This window comes from Galeopterus variegatus, unplaced genomic scaffold, assembly GCF_000696425.1.
Source record: "Galeopterus variegatus unplaced genomic scaffold, G_variegatus-3.0.2 Scaffold231, whole genome shotgun sequence".
In the NCBI taxonomy this organism is placed as follows: Eukaryota; Metazoa; Chordata; class Mammalia; order Dermoptera; family Cynocephalidae; genus Galeopterus; species Galeopterus variegatus.
Genome location: NW_007726342.1, coordinates 682,074 through 706,828, shown reverse-complemented (window position 1 = coordinate 706,828; position 24,755 = coordinate 682,074). Strand labels below are relative to the sequence as shown.

The 24,755-nt window shown below is 40.3% G+C and overlaps 1 protein-coding gene across 1 annotated transcript; it reads right to left on the bottom strand.

The window, feature by feature from the left end:
• Positions 1–214: 214 nt before the first annotated feature.
• On the bottom strand, positions 215–24,529 carry PPP1R36 (protein phosphatase 1, regulatory subunit 36). Its single transcript, XM_008566255.1, has 11 exons — positions 24,458–24,529; positions 23,550–23,614; positions 16,574–16,660; positions 15,955–16,052; positions 15,792–15,858; positions 13,521–13,619; positions 10,944–11,078; positions 3,625–3,667; positions 3,125–3,303; positions 2,846–3,037; positions 215–2,308 (listed from the first exon to the last, which is right to left on the bottom strand). The coding sequence occupies exons 1-11, from the start codon at positions 24,527–24,529 to the stop codon at positions 2,122–2,124; spliced, it is 1,224 nt and encodes a 407-aa protein (XP_008564477.1). The 3' UTR covers positions 215–2,121.
• Between the last annotated feature and the right edge of the window lie 226 nt (positions 24,530–24,755).

The window sequence follows — 24,755 nt, the reverse complement described above, 5'->3', positions numbered from 1 at the left end:
TTTTGATAGGGATTGTGTAGAATATGTAGATTGATTGTTTCCTACAAACAGTAGCAGGCTATTGTTTGTCCACACAGAATTCCCAGCACCTAACAGTGCCTAACACAGACTGGGGATATAATAATTGCAGAATGAAAAAAAATTAATTAATAAATGAAGTACACCAAAGCCTCACAGTTCAGAAAAGAGAGAAAGAAAAGCCTAGTAACAATAGTTACAAAAGTCTCACAATTCCCAGGCTTTATTTTTTAAAATTCTAATCATAAAACCAAAGCCAAAACCAAAACAAAACCATGTCAACATATTCTAGATAAATATTTGTTATGACAGAGTACGTTATAACCAAATTCTCTACATAAATGAAAAGCCTAACAAGGGTTAACTGACAGTCCAGGATTTTGATGAAAACTTATCGGTTTTAACAGGAGTTGTAGCAGGAGTTGGCCTGGGTAATATAGGATGAGAGACTGAAGACAGAGTGCACGTGTTCAGCAGAAGCTGCCCCACATCATCAATAGGTTGGAACTGGTGATCTTCGGCTCTTGATATTAAATCTGGGACAGGTGACCAGTTTTTTCTATGAAGCTAAATGCTAAAAGGATTTTGAAGTAGGATAAACTTGCGGCCACAGAAAGGCAAATTCGGTCCAATTGTTTTAGGTGAGTATACTCCATTCCAGAACAGGAATTTTGAAATGATAATATTATGTAACGAGCAGCTCTGTATTCCATCTAGTGAACTGGCTTTATTAGTGATTCCTAACTTTAACTGTCTACCAAATTAACAGCCAACTCTCTCTCTAGCTGGACATTCAGGGCCCATCTGACCTGCCTGGCTGCCCTCCTACTGACCCCAGTGCATACGCTGTGCTCTTATTGCTCCTCAGTCACAGGGCACACTTCCTCATCTCTGTACCTCTGCACATGTTCTTCCTCTAACTGCAAGTCTCCCTTCAGTGCCACCCAATCCCTTCAAAGCCAAAATCAAATAAGAACTCTCCTCATCCCCTCTGGACATGATTACTCACTGCTCTGTCCTCAGGGCACTTTGTGTTTACCTCTCTCGTGGACTTTAACATACTCAATATTGTGTTGTGATTATGTTTGTATTTTATTTATCTTCTCTACCACACAGACCTGGAGGATATGGTCTTTGTCATGATGATCTTTTTTTTCTACATAACTTTTGGGAAAATGGAATAATTTAATCAGGCCTCCTTGCCTTAAGTCCAGTTGGGGGTGGTGCGGCACATTCTTTGTAAATAAGTTGTGTGTGGGTGAAGTTAGTGCATATGCACAGCGCCACCCCTTGGCTGGCGTTGACTGCTTTGGGTATCCGCCCTGTGTGGCCATGCTCTAGAACCTATAGCTCCAAGGATCTTTTTGCTGGTTACCTAGCTCATAAACCTGTGTGTGAGGGGTCTGGTGATCCAGCCTGGCCTGTGAAGGGTTTGTGACCCAGTATGGACAATGGGCTTAGGGGCTCTGTGAGCTTGAGACCTAGCCCTAGCTCAACAGGTGGCGTAGTTGGCAGGATTACGGGCAGGTAAGAGCTTGACAATAACCTAGCATAAGGCTTTGGATGGAGTAGGGCTTAATATATATTTATGTTAAATGAATAAATAAAAAAAAAGAATGAAACATATATGCTAAAATAATCAGATATACTTTATATCCCAATACCAATAGTAATGTATTCATAGAAATAGGTTTAATGTTAAAAACATTTTAATTTGCCTTTTTGATTATGAAATTTTGTTTTCATATGTACCAAAGATGTTCTCCCATAAAGCAAAAATGAACTTAGAGATGAATAAACAGAATGTTTCTTCACTAGTCCACTAGAACACTGGCAAAATATTCTAATACATTACTCTAAATAGTCACATAGAAATCAAGGAAGTAAATAAGTAACAAAGAAAACTGCTAAAAACAGGAAAATAAGCTTTTCAAGAACTTTCTGGGAGTCTTTAATAGTCTACTGTTGAACTTTTAACAAAATAATTTGAACAATTCTAAAAGCTTGATAATAACAACAAATATTAGCTCTCTATAAAGTGGTTAAGTCAAAGTAGTTTATTTCAAATACAGGGACTTCATTATAGAAATGGAATATACCAGATTATTTAGGGAATGTTGTTTGAGAAGAGAGTGTTCTCATGACTAAGTCCAGTGTGTCCTGAATCATCATGTTGTTTCTTTCTATCAGGGAAGGACGTCTCCCAGGTGTTTTCATGTTTTCTTCTGGTTCAAGGGGGAGAAGGGTATGGGGATTGAATAGACATCGAGGCTCCCCCAAGATGCCAACTCTGCGAAAAGAATTATTGGTATAGCTGAAGCAGTGAGGCCAAAGATTGAGGTGCACAGTTGTGGTTGTGTGTGTGCATGTGTGTGAGTATATTAAAGATAAGACTGAAACACACAAACACACACACACAATTTTTTTAAAGCTTTCCCTGTTTCCATGAACCACCATTGTGGTCTTACATATGGGCTAAAAACTCAATCCACAGTAAGATTTTGTACTGGCCTTTCCCACATTTCCCAAAGACAATTCTTAAAATAGGAAACACTTCAGCCTTAAAAAGTTTGTTGCTCATTCCTCCAAACTAGAATGGTTTGGAGTCTAGCATAACTTTCTTGCAATTTTTTCTAGTCTTGAAGGGTGTACCTTGAGATGCTCTGGAAAGGAATCATGGAGAGAGCAGGTGGAGGTAGGAAGAAGGGGAGCTTTCCTCTTGGCTCAACTTTCTAGCAGAGGCATGGTGCCTGGGCCCATACATCTCCGGACCTGACCCAGGAAGTGACACTCATGGCTCTCTTGCCTCCCTCCCTGGGCCACTTACACTGGCATGGGCACAGAGTCCAGACTTTCCATGTGCTTTTGCACCTGGGCTGGAAGTTTGAAGCCTGCTTGATGATACTTTTTCTCAGTGATGTTCTGAGCTTTTTCTCTGAGAGATGGCAGCAGAGTAGATATGACTGGAGAGCGCATGTTAATGGCTTTTTTAATCGCTGGGCGTTTTGCCATCATTCTCCTGTGGGGGGGGGAAAGGTGACATTTAAGCCACACCATCCTGTTTCCTAGAAATGTTCTTGAGCTTAGGAAAGTCCAAAGGTCATACCTGAATTGTACAAAAGTCATGCGTTTCTTTTCCCCCCCTGATTCTTCATCTTCACGCTTCCTTCGAGGAATGTTGAACATATTGGTACGAAAGAGCCTCCCTACTTCTTCCTCAATTTCTGTGAAGTGTTGACGTCGGAAAACAATCCAAGCCACATATGTACAGAAGGTGTAAAAGGACTATAACAGAAAACACACAAGAATCACAATCCCCAGCTATAATATGAAAAACTCCCACCTGCCTATATAACACTGCTAAGTAAACACAAACTCAGATGACCCAGTTTCTCAATGTTCCTAAAAAGCTGTGCAAAATTGTACATGTACTCACCTTTGCAGGAGGAAAATCAGACCACAGATTTAAGGTGTAGCATATAGCTTGTTAGCATCCTTTTGAGAAAAGATATTCACTAAAATTAAGTGCCTGACATATGGCTATTGGTTATTGCTATACATCATGTTTCATTTCAAAGAGAAAAGCCCAAAACATAAGTGACTCACCTCAAAAAATTTCCAATCCTTTTGTGTATCTGATATTTTCTCCCTGCAAAATAATAAATTCCAACTATAGGTCAAGAGGGAAGTTCAGTCTTTCAGTGATCTAGTCCATATCTTCCCCAAAAGGTAGGATCATTACCTGTGGCCCCAAGACCCTTTAGCTACATAAATACTATCAAAAGTCATTGATAAGGAGTCTCAATACCTTCTTCTTTAACTTTCTAGGTTACCCAGATCAAAATCTGTAGAGTGTTTGGTCGAAAGTTAATCAATACAAATTCAGAGTAAATGAGCCAGTGAGGCAATGTATTCTTCCCAGTGCTGCTGGTGATGTGAGTGTTGGGGAGGTAAGGAGAGCGGAAAGGTGGTAAAGAGGCAGTGTGATGTGTTAAGGATGTATGGAAGCACCAAACTAGAGGGCAAGTCTAAAATGAAGGGAAAAAAAAGAAATCTTAAACAATGGTTATGATTATTGAGTGCAAAAAGAAATAGAAACAAATTCGACAAAAGTCTATGCCATGCAAGCAATAGACTGAGAAAAGTAGTGTGCTCCTCCTTCTGACTGAGGTAGATAAACTCGAGCCTTATTTCTTTCTTTTTTTTTTTATTCGAGCCTTATTTCTTATAGGCAGGCATTTGCCCAGCAGTCTTTGCAACAAAAGTTCAATGTTAAGGATACTGTATTGGCACCAGGCACCCTTAGTGAAGTTGGCCTCCTCTGCCAACACAGGTCATTCGATTCTGATTCCCAGCCTTAGGAAAGAAGGCAAAGCCTGGGGAGGCCTTGAGAGTTGGCTGAGGGAGCTATGCACCTGCAGTCACTTGACTATTCATAGGGGCCAAGGCCAGACCCAGAGCACTTAAGGTTGATCCTGGTTTTGCTTCTGCTTTTGCTTGGACTTTCCTTGGAGTAGCTGTGACTTCTAGGATGGGCCTGTTACTGGGCTCTCCAGAACCATCCTCAACTCCCAGTCTAGGGAAGATGACCCAAACCCCTAAGGACCTCCAGCATTCTCACAGGGACATTGTGGTCTGTATGGGCTCAAACTATCCCTCCATTTGGGGGATGAGGCTGAAAGAGGTCGTTAAGCTTTTACTGGGGCTGCTCCCTTCCCTCCTGACTTTCTTTATTATATATTCGTTTCCTCACATGCAAGTCTTAAAGAATTACGCAATAGTAATTACCGAAAACATTTACTAAGTACAGACTATGTGCCAGGTACCACCCTAAGCCCTTTACATGTATTATCATATTTAGTCCTCAGAATATCCCTATGATGTAGTCAGCATTATTATTCTACTTTATACTTGAGGAAACTCAAGTTGAGACTGAAGTCCAATGATAAATGTTTAATTAGGGGCAGATCCTATACTAAAACTCAGGCCTGTCAGATATCCACATCTGTCCTCTTAACCAGAATGCGAGGGAAACAAGCTCATTCTTTAGAATAGTTTGCAGATAAAAATATTGAACAATAGAGTACAACAGGAACTTTCAGGGCAAGCCTCAGTGTTTTTTCTGTGCCACCTGAGGCCTCCACCTAACAGGTGGGCTTTTAAGGAATTTCTGCCCTTCCAAGACCTCTGCCAGCTGAAACCAGAGACCATCCAGACCCACCAAGCTGAAGCAGAAAACCAACTAAGCTCTGTTTTTGGAATACCAAGTCAGTTTGCATTCTGGGAGAAGGTTTAGAGCAGAACTCAGGTTAGCACAACCCAAACCAGCACCATCTTAGGAAGGTTTTGAAATGAGAGATTGCCCAGGAAACACACTTTTCCTTCTTTTCTTTCTTCTTTTTTTAGATATTAGAAAAGAAGGTAACATGAACCTCTTCCACCTTTCAAGTTGCCATAAACACTGAAACTTTCTTTCTTAAAGCCCTAAGCAAACTGATGTAGCCTGCACTGCAGAAATTAAGTACAGAATGTTGTGGGTTTCTTCCTTCCGTTCTGATTTAGCTCTGCATAGGTAATGGAAATGAGTCCAGGAAACGGATGCAGAGAATAAGTATTTGGGGACCTCCTAGTTTAAATCTCTGCTAATTCATCTCTTGCTGGTGAATTTTGAGTCACTTTTCTTTCCTTCTTTTTTGAATTATATAATGTTTATATTAAGTAGATAATACTTCAAATAAATTGATTATAAATTTAGAAATTTACTAATTAAAATAACAAAATTGAAGCCCAAAATATCCTCTGCAAATTGAAACAGGGTTTATAACACAGTCTGACAGAAATATAATGCAATGTAATTTTAAATTTTCTAGTAGCCACAGTAATAAGAAACAGGTGAAGTTAATTTTAGTAATAAACTTATTTTATCCAACCCCCCCAAATATCATTTCTATAATCAATAGTTTTAAATTATTGAGATATTTTATGAATTTATTTTTATTTTTTTTTAGTTTTACTTCTCAATATACATTGTAGTTGATTTTCATGCCCCTTTACCCGCTCCTCTCCACCACCCCCCCCACATCATATCTGTTCACTTGACTTAAATAGTTCAAGAAATTTTTGTGGTTATTTTCTTCTCCCCCCCCAAAGATATTTTATGAATTTTAAAACTTTTTTTGTACAGTGGTATTTTACACTTAACAGCATGTTTCAATTTGTACTAGCCACATTTCAAGTACTCAATAGCCACATGTGGCAAGTGGCCCCCAATGCTCGTCAGCAAAGACACTGTACATTCCACATTTCAGGACACAATCCAAAGGAAAGAGGGGAAAGCCAGCCTGGTGGTAAATCCAGAGATTTTTAGTGACCTGTTATGATGCTTTCTTCTGCATTCTGCACACCCCCCCCCCCCCCCACATCATATCTGTTCACTTGACTTAAATAGTTCAAGAAATTTTTGTGGTTATTTTCTTCTCCCCCCCCAAAGATATTTTATGAATTTTAAAACTTTTTTTGTACAGTGGTATTTTACACTTAACAGCATGTTTCAATTTGTACTAGCCACATTTCAAGTACTCAATAGCCACATGTGGCAAGTGGCCCCCAATGCTCGTCAGCAAAGACACTGTACATTCCACATTTCAGGACACAATCCAAAGGAAAGAGGGGAAAGCCAGCCTGGTGGTAAATCCAGAGATTTTTAGTGACCTGTTATGATGCTTTCTTCTGCATTCTGCACACCTGGAGAGTGAGCACCATATGGACACTGCCAAGGTTTATGGTTTGCACCCTCCAGAGTGGTGGCCTGAGCTACACCTGGGTCTGCTTGAGCCACAGCTAGAGCAACTGAGGAGTGCTACTCCAGGATGTGAAGAACAGACACTTGAGGAGGCACAGGGCAGCAAATACTGAGGTACCACAGGGGCACCTCTCTGAGACCTTACCCTCAGGGTTCTGCTCTGGGCCTGTAATGGAAGGGGCAGCCTCGGAGATCTGTGAAATGCCTTTGGGGTTTTTCTCCCATAGTCTTGATGAATAGCACCTGGCTCCCTTCTATCCATGGTAATCTCTTTAACAAGTGGGTCACTTGGCTACAACCTTGCTTTTTTTCTCCTAGGCTTATCTTCTCACTCATTATATGTCAGGCTGCAAATTATTCAAATCTTTCTGCTCTGCTTCCCTTTTAGTTATAAATTCCATCTTTAAATAATCTCTCTGCTCGTACCTTAACAGCATGCAGTTAAAAGCAGCCACATAGCTCCTTCAATATTTTGCTTAGAAATTTCTTCCACCAGATATCTTAGTTAATTGCTCTTAAATTCTACCTTCCATAAAGCCCTTGGGCATGGACACAATGCAGCAAAGTTCCTTGTGACTTTGTAACAAGGAAGACCTTTACTCCGGTTTCCAATACGTTGTTCCTCATTTTCATCTAAGACCTCATCAGAATGGCCTTTACTGTCCGTATTTCTACTAACATTATGGTCATGAACACTTAAGTAATCCCTTAGAAGATTTAGGCTCTCCCTGCATCTCTCGTCTTCTGAGCCCTCACCAGAATTGCCCTTAACACTCCTTTCACAGTAATCTGGCTTTATTAGCTTATTCCTCCAAATTCTTCCAGTTTCTACCTATTACCCAGTTCCAAAACCACTTCCATATTTTCAGGTATTTGTTATAGCAACAGCCCCACTCCCAGTACCAGTTTTCTGTCTTAGTTTGTTTTGTGTTGCCATATAGCAGAATTCCACAGACTGGGTAATTTATAAAGAAATTTATTTCTCACAGTTCTGGAGGCTGGGAAGTCCAGTTTCAAGGTACCAGCATGTTGAGGGCCTCTTGTTCATCATCCCTTGGTAGATGGCAACAAGCAAGAAAGTGCAGAGAGGGAGAAGCAAGAGGAAGAGGGCCAAACTCACCCTTTTGTCAGAAACTCACTCCCGCAATAACTCACTCACTCCAACTATAACAGCATTAACCATTCATGACCACAAAACTTAAAGATGCTCTGATGTTAGATGTGTTAGCTCAGGTCCTCTGAGAAGCAGACGCCAAGACAGAACAACATGTTTTGCAGCTTTATTGGAGAAAATGACTATTACAGAAAATGAGGAGAGAGCTGGAGAAAGCAAGGAGAGCCATCACACCTCCTTGCAGGTGTGACCCCTATGAGAGAAGAAAGACAGGAAGGACTGGGTAGGAAGAGTCTCAGACTGTAGCACAGCTCTAGGAAAGTTTCGTCTAGGCTAAAGGGGAGTCCTCGAGCCAAAGCCACTTGTCAGAGGAGTTTCATATCTGGTTGGAATGGGCCTGCTGCACTTAGACGTTGGCTGGAGACAGTCCATGGGGAGTATGGTGCAATGGACTGAATGTTTGTATTCACTCACAATTCATATGTTGAAATCCTAACCCACAATGTGATGGTATTAGGAGGTGAGGCCTTCAGGAGTAATTAGGTCATGAAGGTAGAGCCCTTATGTATGGGATTAGTGCTCCTAGAAAAGGGACCCAGGGAGCTCTCTCTAGCCCTCTTTCTGCCATGTGAGGATACAATGAGAAGTTGGCAGTCTGCAACCTGGAAGAGGGCCCTCACCAGAACCTGACCATGCTGGTACCCTGATCTTAAACTTCCAGCCTCCAGAACTGTTAGAAATATATCTCTGTTCTTTACAAGCCAACCAGTATATGGTACTTTGTTATAGCAGCCCAAACTAAGACACGTGGCCTCAATGCAAACCTGGTGGTGGATCCAGAGTGCAGCAGTTCAGGCTATTCCTCAATTAAACTCCCTACAGTAGGAGATCTGAGTGGCACGTTTTCATGGTGCCACACTGGAAGATATAGCCAAACTTGTCCACTCTATAAAAGAACTGAACACAGTAGCAAAAACTTGAAAGAGCAGAACTGATGTAGTAGAATAAAGAATGAATGTTGCTAGGGATGCATTAAGAGGGTATTCCCAAATCATGGTAAATCACACACGTGGTGAATTACATAGATGGTGGACCTGGGAATTGATCAAGTATATCCACCACTGTGGAAACAGGGGCACAAGATAAGAGAAATGCCCAACAATGCCAAGACATCACTAAAAAAATCTGTTGTACTGGTGGGAAATCTTTGGTTTCCTGACTTGATGACTCCTTCACTACTAGCCTATACACTCTTGAAGCCTGTATTTTTCTTGTACCCTAGCACTTTGGCACTATGACTACCACAGAGCAGGCACTCAATGTGTGCAGAATAAATCAAAGCAAAATATAAACTGTATAGTTCTGTGTTTAAAGCAGAAAAACTGGTCAATAAAGTTCAATAGGAATTCCCCAGATTGGGTTAAAATATTAGAAAAATAACAACATCTAATAAACAAGAAATGTTACAGTAGAGAAAAAAATCACAAATAAATATTACTGAAAAGCTAAATACTAGTAAAGAAAAAATGCCTTAGATTCATAGCTCATCTAACATGTTGTAACACATTTCAAATGGATCAAAGATTAGCATTTTTTTTAAATCCTGTTTTTAAAAACTAAGAAAGAAAGATAGTTTAACCCAGGAATGCAAGAACTTTTACACAACTATTGAATAGCATCAGAAACAAGATGGACATGATCAAATAAATAAAAATTTAAATCATTTTTCTAATGTGTAAAAACATTAATATCAAAGAGAGAGAAACACACCAGAAAAAAAAAAAGGCCAATCCTTGCTATGGGATTTTTTAAAAAAAATTTTTTTCCTTGCTATGGGATATTAAAAAATTATACAAATTCCCAGTTTCCACTTGGTAATTGGTTAAAACTAAATGAACAGGTAATAAATTATTTTACACAGAAGAACAACACAGACTCGACAATTCTAAAAGATATTCAAAGTCAAATAAAACATCTTTAAATTTATATACACCATTAAACTATCAAAAATATTAAGGTAATAAAATCTAATACTTTATTGTGGATGGTAATACAAAATGTTTTAAACTTTTTTGGAGAATGATCTGGCAATATTGTTCAGAAACATTATAAAACAGAAAAACTGAAACCACACAAATGTACACAAAAAGAATGGTTAATCAAATAGGTATATTACACAACAAATAACTATAGCTGTGATTCAAAGTGGTAAGTGAAATTATGTAAGCAGAATAATACAAGGAAGTACATAGGAAATGTATACTACCAAAAAAATATATATGAACAACTGTGTAAGTATGCTCATTCACAAAGCTGATCTTTGAAAATGTGGGGAATGTAGAAAGATGCATCATGTACTGGCTTCTTTTCCTATCGAGTTTAAAAAGAAGTTCTGGCTGTGACCATGGTGTGGATGTTGCCCCTGTTGTGAAACTACTCAGAGGAGATTTTGGGTTTTAGGACTGAAGCTTTCCAACCTGTGATCCCAAACTTTCCTGTAATGAGACTCCTTTTTAAATTTTAATTACAGTAGTGTGGAAATTATCATCCTAGGTAAAAATTATCTTCCCACAACAGTCATCTTATAACCCCCACCTCAGCTGCTCGTACTCAACAGCTGTTGCTGCAAAAGCAATGACAGGGCAGGAAGACAGCCAGTTCCCCTGCAGTGCTTGCTAGTCCATCACTCGTCCTCTGCCCTAGGCAGCCAAATGGCCCTTGTCTGGCAGCAGCAATCCTTTCTGGTTGAGGGCAAGATTCCACTGAGAGACCAAGTCATTTAACCCCAAGCAGTTTTTAAGTATCAGCTGAGATTCTGGGATTCCTTCAATACTCACTTGGCTCTCTCAAAGGAGACATCAAAAGTGTTTGGGACAGATTCTCACCTGAGCCCAATTATTCTGGACAATAAACCACTTTCTCAAGGGTACCAAAAGTCAAATAGAAGCAACTGTGGCTGTGGCTATACAAACAAGTGATGATCTGATGGAATCTTAAATGAATGCTTACTTTCCACAACACATGTGATGTTTATCAGGCATGCCCAAGCCCAGCACAAGGACACAATACTGCTGCGCCAAGTATGTCTGTGCTGCTTCTAACTTACTCAAAACCAATTCCATCTCTTTCTTCTCTACAAGACCCCTGGGGGAGGAAAAAAGACAATTTGGATTAATTTTAGAAAATGCCTATATTTATTAGCAAAAAGTCAAGAATTATAAACTATTTTGAAAGAAATACAAGTGAGTCAACACACTTCACTTACCAATTAATACAGCTGTGGCATAGGGAAATCCTCAAAGTTCCTTGATATTTAATCACTGGAATCAACATCTCAAGTTTATGGTAAATTTTCACTTTTTTGTAAATCCTTTATACTTTCTGCTATGTATCCTCAATTTTATATACAGGTAGCCCTACTTTATATAGAACAGCTCAACTAACAAATGATCTACACTGGTTGCTGAGGTAGCTAATGGCCCATGGAGACTGCCACCTCATCTTCCCCTGGGTTCTCAGTGTTAACTAGTAAGCTTGGGGGCTCAATGTTTGAAAGTAGGCCTACTCTTAGTTCTGAGTTTAGTTGTGTTTGCTAAGGAGGTATTTGTGGGTTACTTACTCTGTGAATGTTGGCATCAATTATAATAACATTGTTTCCCTGTGAAAACACAGCCCCAATTCCAATTGAATTGTAAATGAAGTTTCTAAAAGACAACCTATTCTTAGGTTACAGCTTGTCTGAAGCCTAATGTTTAAAGTATTTGCACTACAATATAATAGTAAACAACATTGCTGACAACACATTCCAATGTACTGTTATTGAAAAGTGAAGTGTCACTAGATAGGAAATGAAACACACTCTAAACAGGGACAAATTACTGCCCCTTCTGATGTCAACCACTAGACTGACAACATGATATGAGGGGTAGTTTAAGGATAATACAGCTATTTCAAAGTACCAATCAATAATTTTAAGGCTTGGACTGGTTTAGTTTTTGTCATTCTGTAATTGATTCCTTCTAAAAAACAGTCTACCTTATACAACACTGTGTTCAGTAAGTTTTAGTGCATTTTTACAATTACTAAGAAACCTTTTTCCTCTGTTATCTATTCCTATAAATTAAGAAATAAAACAAATCTCTTGGCTAGATTAGCAATAAGCCTCAGAATTAGAAAAGAAAATACCATACAAAATATCATAAGCTAAAGTGCCACCAAAGTCTAATTTTTATTTGGGAATAGTAAGAATCCTCAAACCTTCTAAGCCCATAGCTGACTTTAGCCTTTTTGCTTGCTACCATAGAAACACGTCATGCTCTGGCCACCCTGAAATAACACTGACGTTTCATATTATGATGGCTTTAAAGGAGCAGCAGTGTTTGAATTATTTATTTGGTTCTTTACAAAACTGCTGTCCAGATATATTTATCTATCCATAAAATGTTTTTTAAACTACTTGACTGTATACAAGGGTTTTGCATTTTGAAAACATTCTGCAACAAGTTAATGACACTACCCAGCATTCCTAACAGCTAAATCATTGGGTTAGTTCCACATATACTGAGAAGGGAAGGCTGGGCACTTGGAAAGTTCCATGGCTTGTAAAAGGTCACCACGCCTGAGAGGCATTGTTCTGTTCTGGACTCTGAGTTCCCAGATTCTTGCCCTGGGTGTATATCTCTGAGCCACCTCTGCCTGAAGCAGTTAAATTCTTTGTAAGTAGCCTAAGAAATCTATGGTGTTTTCCTGTGATGTGGAATGTCATTGTGGCCAAATCTGTTAATTTCTTAAATTCTTAGGTTTTTTTTTTTTTTTTTTCCTTTTTGTCTTTTTTAACTGACCGGTAACGGGATCGCAACGCTCAGTGTCGCGCCCGTACCGGGGACCAGCAACAGGATCGCAACCCTTGGTGTTGTGCCCGCACCGCGCTCAGCCAGTGAGCGGGAACCGGTCTCCACATGGGATCCGAACCCTCGGCGGGAGCGGCGGCGCACTCTCCAGTGCGCCACCAGGCTGGCCCAGGGTTTTTTAATTAGATGCTTACAAACCTCTTAGCAAGAACTTTGTGAGCAGAAAAAACATACAAACATCTGTATCTGCACTGTTCATATGGCAACCAGTAGCCACTGTGGCTACTGAGCACTTAATGTGGCTAGTCTGAATTGAGATATGTTGCAATATAAAATAGGCAGCAGATTTCAAAGATTTGCTGCAAAAAAAGTAAAATATCTCATTAATAACTTCCTAATATTGACTACATGTTACTGGGTTAAATAAAATATGCAATTAAAATTAGTTTTACCTTTTTACATTTTTAAGATATGATACTAGAAAATTTAAAATCACATATATGGCTTTCATTATTGGCTACTGGACAGTGATGGTCTATATTAGTTAGAATATTTTGTTACTGCAATACCCAAATGAATTATTCAGTAAGTTTAAAGCTGGCAAACTCCTCCCATGTAAAATATCTTAGTGCACCTCAAAATTAAAAAATTTCCATCATCTCTTTACCCTAGAAAAAAGTTAGTTTTAATACTGGCAGTGATAAAACTCTAAAGCACACTACAACATCTTACTTACACCATATAGCTTTTGGGTTTCTTTTCCAAAGAGTTTTTTTCCAAGTAATGAGATAAATAGTACAATAATGCCATGAGGAAATTGTCAAGATTCTTATTCCTAAGGAGAGATTTGGGAAAAAAAGAAAAGAAATCAACACTAACTTATTTCAAATACATTTTCTCATAAAAAATATGAGCACACAAATAAGAATAAGTAGAAATACATGTTATCAGGCCTATCACGCAATTAATTTACCATTTAAAATTCCATCTACTATACTGATGAAGACATAAAAAATCTGATTTTTGTAAATAATACTTTTGGGGAGGCCAGACACTAAATTCTTATAGTTTTGATTATGAATTTTCATTTTTAAAAAGTTATTATTATACAAGAAATATATTTCCATTGTTCAAAAAACGTACAGAAATGTCTCAAGTAAGAAGTTCTCTCCTCCCATCCCCTTGTCACCGTTCTATTCCCTAGTGGTAGCCGCTATTAAGAGTTTGGTATGAATCCTTCTTAAACTTTCTAAAGCATAAACAATAACATATAACATCTTCCCTCACCAACATATATATACATGCCTTAAATTTTTTTTCTGGTAATAAATGGGTAAAGGCTGTATACACATTTCTTCGCATCTTGCTTTTGTCGCTTATCTGTGTAGCACGGATCTCTTTCTGTGATACTATATATAGATTTTCCTCATTCTTTTAAACAGCTGAATAGAGTATTCTATACCTCATAGTTTAACTAGTCCTCTGTTGATGGATATTTAGGTCTTTTAATAATATTATAGACAGAAGTGAAATTGCTAGGACACAGTGTATGTGCATATTAAATTTTCATATGTCTTGCTCTCCAAAAATACTGCTCTGAGTTACAATGCTATCCCATTTGTTTTTAATTAGAAGTCATTACTTTCTTTCTAAATATCTTACAAGGCTTCTGTTGCCTTCTCTGTAGCCCTAAACAGAAATTCTTACTCTGGCATGCCTTCTTTAAATACACCTCAAAGTCATTACTTTCTTTCTAAATATCTTACAAGGCTTCTGTTGCCTTCTCTGTAGCCCTAAATAGAAATTCTTACTCTGGCATGCCTTCTTTAAATACACCTCACAGGATAAGGTGACCATTACAGATTTTTTTTTTTTCTCAAGATATTAATAATTACCTCTCTCAGGGTGGGTTCCCCCAGAAACAGACCCTGAGACAGATTTGAGAGTAAGTAGTTTATAGAGGAAGTGATCCAGGAAACATTAATAGGAGAGCTGGGGAAATGAGACAGGAAAGGGAAGAAAGCCAACACAGGGGGTGTTCACAAGTCATCACTGTGGACAGATGTATTTCAGTCCTACAGGGACTCTGGGGGACAGTGTAGAAAGCATCTTGGAGTTATCCCAGCAGATGGAAGCTGGTCTGTTTATCTACCAATTCCCTCCCGGCAGTGCTCCTAGCTTGCCTGTAGTCAGGCTGGGTGTGCTTCTGTGGTGGAATTAAGCCTTCAGGCAGAGAGACTTGCAAGTGTGCGCCATAAGCAGCTTTCATGGGNGTGGAATTAAGCCTTCAGGCAGAGAGACTTGCAAGTGTGCGCCATAAGCAGCTTTCATGGGTATTTGAGAGGGGTGCCAATAGTTTGGGTACCCAACTCTCACCGAGCACTCACAAGTGCAGATTCTATGTGAAACACAGCCACACACGGTGGAATTAAGCCTTCAGGCAGAGAGACTTGCAAGTGTGCGCCATAAGCAGCTTTCATGGGGATTTGAGAGGGGTGCCAATAGTTTGGGTACCCAACTCTCACCGAGCACTCACAAGTGCAGATTCTATGTGAAACACAGCCACACATGGTGATATAAAGGAGGCACTATTAATACCCAATTTTGTAGCTGAGGAAACTGAGGCTTAGAAAGGTCAAGAAACTTGCCTAGAGTCACACACCTAGTACTTGTTGGGGCTGCCAAATGTAACTAGTGCAGAAAACTGACCTCTAGTAAGTGGGTTTATCCTTTAGCTGTTATATAAAAATATATGCTGTCCATATGGGACTCTGACAACATACTCTTCATAACCCTTGCCCTGGGACTTTATCTAGGGCTCCCGTGACTTCTGGCTTTCTCTCCCAGACTCTTTGGTCTCAGTCTTTGAGGCTGAGTCCTGAGGTTGGCTTGCATAGAGCCAGCCTTATGCTCTTTCTCTAAAAATCAGATTTGTCATCCCTTATCAGATGGAATTACTGAAAAATAAAGGATAAAAGATCTAAAATGTCTCACAAGCATTACATACCTCATAAATGTTGTAAAAGAACAGATCCGCTGCATCTCAGTATCTTGAAGCAAAAGCAAAGCAACAACTGAAAGGAGAAAGATTGGACAATTGAACAAGGGACAAAAAGCTGCCTTGGCGGTCACAGCAGATGACACATAAGGACAAGGAAGCAGTTGCTCACATTTAACATCATCCAGTGTAACGTTGCCCTGCTGACCTCGTTTCTCTAAGGCTTTAGTTGACTTATCATCTCTTGTAGCAGACCTTTTATCTGTCAACCTGTTTTTGGAATATAACAGTTTGTAATAGAGTTTTAAAAGGTTCTGGTTGTAATTAATCTATGCTGAGGTACATGAAACATTTACTATAAAGTAATGAGAGCCTGAATGTCATGTGTGGGTGTGTTTAATGTAAGATCATTTTGGAATGTATTTTTTTAAACATTATATTTACTATATTGGGGGAGGGAGGAATGCATACTGCCTGAAATTTGTATGTAAATACAAATTTCATACAAAATAGGTCATTTAAATCACCTATTTCTGGTGTAGCTACCATTTTCAGATTTTTAAAAAAACTATAAAAAGTTGAAAACTTGCTAGTAGCCAAGTTATCACAGGGATTCATTTATGGGGACTATTATAACTCCCACCATATCTCTGAAATAGTACATGCTGTTTCCTTAATGGATGTTTGCATTTCAACCTAGGACAATGGAAATGGTATCTTCCTTGAGTTTGTAAAGGCTTAAGCCATGCCACTGAGAGGTGCCATCAGCAACACTAGCATGATTGAGCTACCTGTCTGAAGCTGGGCCATCAACTTCAGCAAAGTGAACTGCTTTGCCTTTCTTTCCTTTTTCCTTGAGCTCTACTGAAGATGTAAAACTGCAATAGAAATGAGATAATTAGGAACTTAACCTTTTCCTGGGGGAAAACTAATCCTATCATAACCATAGCTCATGTAACCTTAGGACTAGCATAAATTATGAGTGAAAGCTGAAGAAAATTTGAAGCACAGCAGTGTTCAATTCATGTATTTAAATGGAACAATGATCTAGAGAAAGATGAAAACTTTAGTCTTTATATTCAGCCTCTAACCATCAGCAGCCTCCAGAATACCACCATATACAAAACATTTCTATCTAAAAACTCAGTCACTTCACAAGAAACAGAAAGCTCATGAGAGGTTTGGTTTGATTGAGTACTTATTATGTGCCAAGTGCTTTTAAGCATGATCTCATTTAATCCTCATAGCAGCTCTATGAGGTTAATATTACTATTATCACCATTTTTACATATGAGAAAAATTGAAGCTTAGAAAGAGATTAAGTAACTTGACCAAGATCACATAGCAAGTGGAAAAGCCAGGGTTGGTGCCCAGGGTCTCTTAGCCACCAGGCAATCCTGCCTCCCAACCAGCCATCTCAGTATTCCCTGCTGTGGACTCTTCTAAAGGCCTTAACTATCTCTAGGAAGGTTTCAGGACCCATTATTTAACTCAGGGTTTCTTGGCATGTTGTGCAAGCACTACTAAGCAATAATGGGTTTAACGAGGAACCACAATTAAGAAACAAATATACACTGAGGCCATACTATGTGTCAGGAATTGCTGTGACATCGAAAATCAGATGGTGTCTGGTTAGAGCCAATGCACAGATTCTCAGGAGTATCAGCAAATGCTATGAGAAAAACAGAGAAAAGGATTCCTAAAGACCATCAGGATTTGGTTCCCGCCTCACAGAGAATGAATTTTCTGGGAGAAATATGGTATCTGCCAAATATCAGTTTGGTAGCCCATGTGGGTTATGGCTTTTATTTTTGTGCCTGAAACAATGCCCCACTGATGACAACACAACCCAAAAGTTTAACCTCTGCCCAGTGTTATGTGTCTCTCTGTTAAGTGTAGATGTAGTAATAGAAGCACTTTCCCCTCAACTTTAGTCATTCTCTAAAGATAGATATCAGTCTTGTAGACCTTTATTATCTCATTGTTAAATCCCACAAAGAAATTATTTTAGAGAAATACCTCCCATGGGAGTAATAACATTAGTTAGTTTGGTACTTCTTCCAAAGGTTTTTGCCAGCCTCCTGGCAATATTCATGTTGTGTAATAGGTTAGCTCCTAACAGCAGGTACATGATATCACCTCAAGGGAATGATTTTTTTGTATTTTTCCACCTTTTTTCCTTTTTTGTCTTTTTTTACTGACCGGTAACGGGATCGCAACCCTCGGTGTCGCACCCGTACCGGGGACCGGCAACGGGATCGCAACCCTCGGTGTTGTGCCCGCACCGCGCTCAGCCAGTGAGCGGGAACCGGTCTCCACATGGGATCCGAACCCTCGGCGGGAGCGCCACTGCGCTCCCAAGCGGCGCACTCTCCAGTGCACCACCGGGCTGACCCGACCTTTTTTTTTTTTTTTAAGACCATATGTGCCAAGTTAGCCAGCAGATGATTTCTAAGTTTTTCATTCTTCTTGGTGCTCCTCTTATCATTGGTCTCCAAGGATTTGGTATTTATGGGGGAGCCTGTGCTAAAATACTGGGGGTGGGGATGGGCAAGATAAAGGAAATGGAAGGATAACAAATGTTGATAGTAGCTACCTCCAAAAAGGGGTGGGGGATCAGATGGGGAAGAGTGGTGAGATGGAGGTAAGAGATCTGTATTCCACATTCGTATATTTCTGCAGTATTTGAATTTTTTTTTTTTCCTTTTTGTCTTTTTTTCGTGACCGGCAACGGATCGCAACCCTCAGTGTCGCGCCCGTACCGGACCGGGACCGGCAACGGGATCGCAACCCTAGGTGTTGCCCCCACATCTCGCTCAGCCAGTGAGCGGGAACCGGTCTGTATGTGGGATCCGAACACTCGGCGGGAGCGCTGCCGCGCTTCCCAAGCGGTGCACTGTAGCAGTGCGCCACCGGGCCGGCCCCAATATTTGAATTTTTTATAATAAGAATGTATTGATTCATTACCTCCATAATTAAAAAAAGAAAAGCAAAAAAAGCTGTTAGAGATATATAGGAAGAAATACTATGTGGCTGGGTACCTTGTATTGACAGATCATTTAGATAGCCTCTAACAAAATGCTCAAATCCCCCAAACATTCAGACATTTTCTAATGGCTCTTTGGAGTCCATTCTGTTTGCTGGATGTCCAATGCACAGATTTTTACCTCATGTAATAATCTAATAATCTTAACACAGCCATCCTAAACAAGAATACAAAGTTGTCTTCAGGTTATTCCTTGGACCATCACAGTGTTTTGGCCACTTACAAGCCATTGGTCATTACTTTCCTAACATGCTAAAGAAGTCTCAGGTCTTCCCGCTCTCTGCAGGGTTTCTCTTCTCAAGAAGATGAGAGAAGACAGAAACACCTGATCTAAGTTAATGTCAAAGGAAATTGTGTCTCCCACCCTTTTCTCAGTTCCATCCCTATAATTCAAAGTTTCTTACTATAATAGTTTGCCTGAGATGAGAAAGCCTTAAAATAAGGAATTTGAAAGGATACATTTGGGACTACCTAATAAATCAGGTCTATGAACTAAGTTAAGTGAACCTGGAGTTATAAAATCATAGAATTTTGGGGTTAGAGAACATCTAATAGGTCATTGAGTATAAGGTTGTCATTTTACTGATGGAGAACTAAGGCTTGGAGAGGCTGACCCACGTCCCAGTGGTTGAAATTGGTGGTGGGCAGTGCCTGCCCTTAGCCAATAGTCTGGCATTTACTGACAAACTTCTAGACCTTATTCCCTGATCTCTGGACATGCCTTCTCTACTGCATGCTTGTTTGAGTGGTTTTCACTTGACTGAAGGCATTCTCTAGCTCAGCTGGTAAGACGGCTTTCACTCTGTCAATGCCTTGCCATAGCTTTAAAGGTAGCCTATGCTCATAGTGCATTTGGAATCACTAAGAAGCAACATTAGTAATAACTGAAAATTATTGATGACTGGATAAGGAAATTGTGGTATATATACACAATGGAATACTACTCAGCTATAAAAAAGAATGAAATTCTACCATTTGTGACAATCTGAATGAGCCTAGAGAAAATTATCCTAAGTGAAACAACCCAGGTACAGAAAGAAAAATACTGCATGTTCTCACTCATAACTGGGAGCTGAATCCATAAATAATCAAATGAACAATAAAGAGAGACACAGAGAGAAAGAAAGAAACAACAATCACAGTAACATGTTGAACTTTTAGAAAACTAGAGGTGGAAAAGGGAGGGGAGGGAGAGAATGAGGGGGCTAATGAGGAATTGGTCAATGGACACAAAGAATGATTGCATATTGTAATGATGAATAAGCTAACTGTACTGACCTAACCACCACACATTCCACAAAATTACTGAAAGTCAACGTTGTACCCGTGTATGTATAATAAAAAAAAAAAAGAAAGAAAATTGTCGTTTTAACTGCACCTCTGATTGTTTCCAAACCACAGTCTGGGCAACTTTCTACCCTCCTACAGTCTCCAGTCTTTCCCTCAATCTGGCAACCCATTTAGAATCTGGTCCTTTCACAGACAGCATTTTGTTGATGTGCTTTCCTAATGACAACCTATCATGTCATTCCCCTTTGCCCTGAAATAAACAAGAAAAAAATTCATGTTTTCCCTCTAGAACTCATCATTTAAATGTAAAGGGCTGGACTACTCTTGGCTTCCACACAATTTAGAGCTCTTCAGTGGTTATCAGAGAGTCTTCTCTTAGGCCAAGATGAAACTTTGGAGTTTCTAGATATATAGCGTTTCCTTGGCTTTATGTCCTCAGGGGAGTTTCTGGCACTATGTCAGAGAGAAAAGCATGCCTGGTGGGCCAACCTAGATGTAACCTGTGAATAAAGGCATTCTATCTTTAAAAATAAGAAAGAAGTGGGCGTGCAAGCTGACGAACTATGCTAAACCCTCATTCACTACTCACAAAGCATTATTATTTCATTGTATAGACAAGAGAACTAAGAATTATCTAGGCTAAGTAACTTGACGAACAATAACCACCTGACAAGTGGCAGAGGTAGGATTTAACCCAGGTCTCCCTTCAAACCATTCTCCACTGTCTTCCTTAACTTCTGATGGCAATGGGTTATCAGAACCTATTAACATTAGTGTCACTGAAGTTGGTATACAACCTCCACTGCTAAATTTGACTGGCTTAAAAAAAAAAAAAGACATAATAGGTACCTTTCCCTGCCCATTACTCTGCCCATTTCTTGCATAGAGGTTATGGGTATCATGTTGTATTCTAATACAGTTATCCCACTCAGGGTATAATGCGCAAAGGTAAGGCAAGACTCACCTTAACAGGGAGCCCTAGCTCCTACCCTTCCTGAAGGGTAAGGTTTCCTGTGTCATTCACCCAGAAAAGATGCCAGGAACTGCAAGCTGGTGAAGGGGAAAGGGAATCACCTTCTCTTAATCTGAACCTGAAAATACCTGGAAGTCTATGGACTCCTCTTGGCTGTGGCTATAAAAATTGGCCTACCTGATGTGGAGGAAGACTAAAACCCTGAAAGAACTTTCAGGGTCTTAAGTTGATGGGATAGAACTTGAATGCCTCTCAGATCAAGCTGTTACTTTGCAAACCAGATTATCTGGATTCATGACACTCCATTTCCCTTCCCTCTCTTTGGCAGCAATTTCTTGGTCTCTTTCAAAAGCTCCTTTTAGAAGGCATTTTCCTTAAATGAGGGCCTTTCTCAGAGTTCCATCTGGTTGTTCTTCTCATTTCCTCTAAGTAATTTCATCTACTTGACTAACACTAATAAGTCACAAATTTATATTTAAGGCTCAGATCTTTCTGCAGACTTATAAACTGACACCTCTACGTGCTGGACACCTTCACCTGGGCATCCTACAGGTACCTCAAACTCGGTACATACCTGTATTCCCTTCTCCTGTTTCCCCCATCTCAGCAAATGGGAACCACCATCCATCCAGGTGCCCAAGCCAGAAAATGGTGTCATCCTTGATTCCTCCACCTCCCTTTGCCCTCACGGCCCGCTAATCACTAAGTTCTTTAATATCTCTTGTATCTGTCTACTTTCTTTCTCTTTCCAATGCTACCACCTTAATTTTAGCAACTATTAACTGTCAACTGAATTTGTGCAATTGCTTTTTATCTGATTCTCCTTGCCTCTAGTCTTGTCTCCCTCCAAACTATTTTCCATGCTTCAGCTGGTCATTTTTTTAAAGATGCAGTTCTAATCACAGCTTACACAGCTCCACCACAAAAGAGAAATCAAATCAAGCCTGAGAGACATATCCATGTAACCATGTTATAGCAACCTTGAACACGTCACTGGTTTTCTTTTTATTCTGTACACAGGAGAAGAACAATCCCAGCCACTCAATCACCCATCAGACACCTAGGAGTCAACCTAGACCCCTACTTCTCCCTCTCCCTTCACATCCAGGCACCACCACTTTACCATTCTATCTGAACATCCTGTCAATTCCAGCTCTTATTTCTTTTTTTTTGTGTGTGTGTGTGTGACCGGTAAGGGGATATTTTTGTGTGTGTGTGTGTGTGTGACCGGTAAGGGGATCGTAACCCTTGGCTTGGTGTCGCCTGCACCGCACTCAGCCAGTAAGCGCACCGGCCATCCCTATATAGGATCCGAACCCACGGCCTCCACGCTCCCAGCGCAGCACTCTCCTGAGTGAGCCACAGGGTTGGCCTTCCAGCTCTTATTTCTTAGTCCTTCCTCCTCCTCTGTGTTTTTACCAACATAGAATTAATTCTGACTCTCACTTGTATAATTATCTGTAATCCTCCTACGAGCCTTCAAATTGGTGCCCTTCCTGTAGTCCTCCTCTGCTTGAATCAAGCTGGTTTACAAAACACGCTCAATAAATATTTGTTGAGCACCTACTTTGTGAAGTTCTGTAGATGGCTCCAGGGACATGAAGATAAGACAATTCCTGACATTGAGGGGCTGATGGTCTAGTTGAGGGAGACAGTGTATACAATGCAAAGGGCTTTGGCATCAGACAAATCTTGGTTCAAACTGTCAGTTCTGCTTCTTCCTGGCTATATAACTTTGGTTCAGTTGTTTAATCTACCTGAGCTTTGTTTCTTCCTCTATAAAATGAGGATATTACTGCTCACTTTCCACAGCTGTTGTAAGAATTAGAAAAATATGCAAATGTCTGGCACATAATAGGTGCACAACAGAGAGCAGATAGTATTATTAATTCAAGTATACACTTAATAGTCAGCACTTTCTCAATGGAGAATAAAATTAGTTTTTTTCTAATCTAATAATTCCACCTTGTAAAATTTACCATCTATTGCAGCAGGTGTAATATGGTCCCATTAATGTAAAACTGTGTTTCTATAATTCAAAAAGGCAATTTTATACAGTAGTTAAGAACATAGACTCTGAGTCAAACAGAACTACATTTAAATCACTTCAGTCACCTCTGAGCTGTGTGATTGGGCCAAATCATTTAGTTTTCCTCAAATCACTTAACCTTTTGAAACCTCAGTTTCTTCCTTCATAAACTGGATTAACATGCAGCTGTTTCAAAGGGTTGGCAACTGATTAGCATAGCGTCTGGTACATAGGAAGCAGCTGATAAGTGTTAACAGAAAGTGATGTCTGAAAGGCTGTTCACCAAAATAGTTATCTCCAGATGGTGGGATTTCAGTGGATATTTATTTTATTCTTTAAACTCTTCTGAATTGCTTTAATCTTTTTTTTTTAACCCTAAACCTATGTAGGTTTTATTAAAAAAATCTAATGAAGTTTTGTTAAAATTACCTTCTGAATTCAAGAGTTCTGGTTTCATCTTTCCAGTACCACATCCCTAATTGTAATCCCAATTGCTGTAAAATGAAATGATTGCAGCAAAAACAATTAAAAGTTCAATTTACAATCCACATGTTCCAATAAATCTTAAACAATAATTCCCACCAGTCACTCTTTAACTCTCTCCATTCAATAAAGATGTAGAATCTTAAAGTGTCTGAGTTGCAGCCAGGATTTTATCCTTCTTGATTGTTTTTAGGTGTGCAAGGAAGGAAAGAAGAAAAGGAGGGGAAGGGGGAAATGGAGGAAGGGAGGAAGGAAACTCAACGTACCTCAAGGCTGATCATAGCAATTTACCGATTATTTGTCATTCCGACGACCACAAATTGATGCCAGGGCAGCCAGTCTTTCAGCTGAGTTAGACACGCACAACAGGAGGAGCTTGCTCTAACAGTGAGCCCGCCCTTCAGCGGCAGTCAGCAGAACACGTGCACCCTTTTGGCGTAGTGGTGGATAGCAACCACCAGCCTTTCATTTCCTGGATCCTAACCAGAGCAGGACTGCTTCCAAACCCACAGCACAGCCATTTATTTTGCAACCAACCAATTAGGGGTGGTGAGGTGGGATTTCATAAATATCTAAACATCTGCTTAAGGAGCGAGAATTCAATGCTGACCTTTTACCGGATACACCTCTGTACTTTTGTTTTTATAGGCAAATATGCCCACATCTCTTTGAGAACCGCTGGCCCACGGGCGAAGGCTGCGACCCGCCTCTGGAAGTGGGCGAGGGGAGTAGCAAAGGAAAACGAGGGTGTCCAGGCCGTGTCACGGAACCATCGGGCCTGCCAAAGCCACCCGGAGGCAGCAGGACCCGCCTCCCACCGGCCCCCGGAGTGGGGCGACCAAGGCTGCACTCACATCCATCCCGGAAGGCGCCTGCAGGTCCAACCGCCTCCTCCTCCTCGAATAAAACTCGGGCGCCGGGAACATGGCCTCACCCGGGCAACCGCACCGCGTCGCTAGGCTACCGCCAACCACGGCAGAAGGCACCGGAGGGGGCGGGGGCGGGAACCCTGTTTCCGTCGTGGACCGCGCGGGCGGCGGCCAGATCCCGGGCTTCTCTCGGGATCCCTGGTGCCCGGTGCACCTTCTTACAACCTTCGCTGTGGCAGCTTTCTGGCTTACTCACAGTAAGGCCGCCCAAGGCTTGATTCTT

What these genes read in the sequence shown, in the direction of transcription:
- PPP1R36 (XM_008566255.1), bottom strand. Translation starts at nt 24,529, where the DNA reads ATGTTCCCGGCGCCCGAGTTTTATTCGAGGAGGAGGAGGCGGTTGGAC. An exon ending in AAACCCAAAAGCTATATGGT is followed by an intron (nt 11,079 to 13,520) that starts GTAAGTAAGATG and finishes TTCCTCCCCCAG; the next exon opens with GGGTCTTGTAGAGAAGAAAG. An exon ending in ATGACTTTTGTACAATTCAG is followed by an intron (nt 3,038 to 3,124) that starts GTATGACCTTTG and finishes CCCCCCCCACAG; the next exon opens with GAGAATGATGGCAAAACGCC.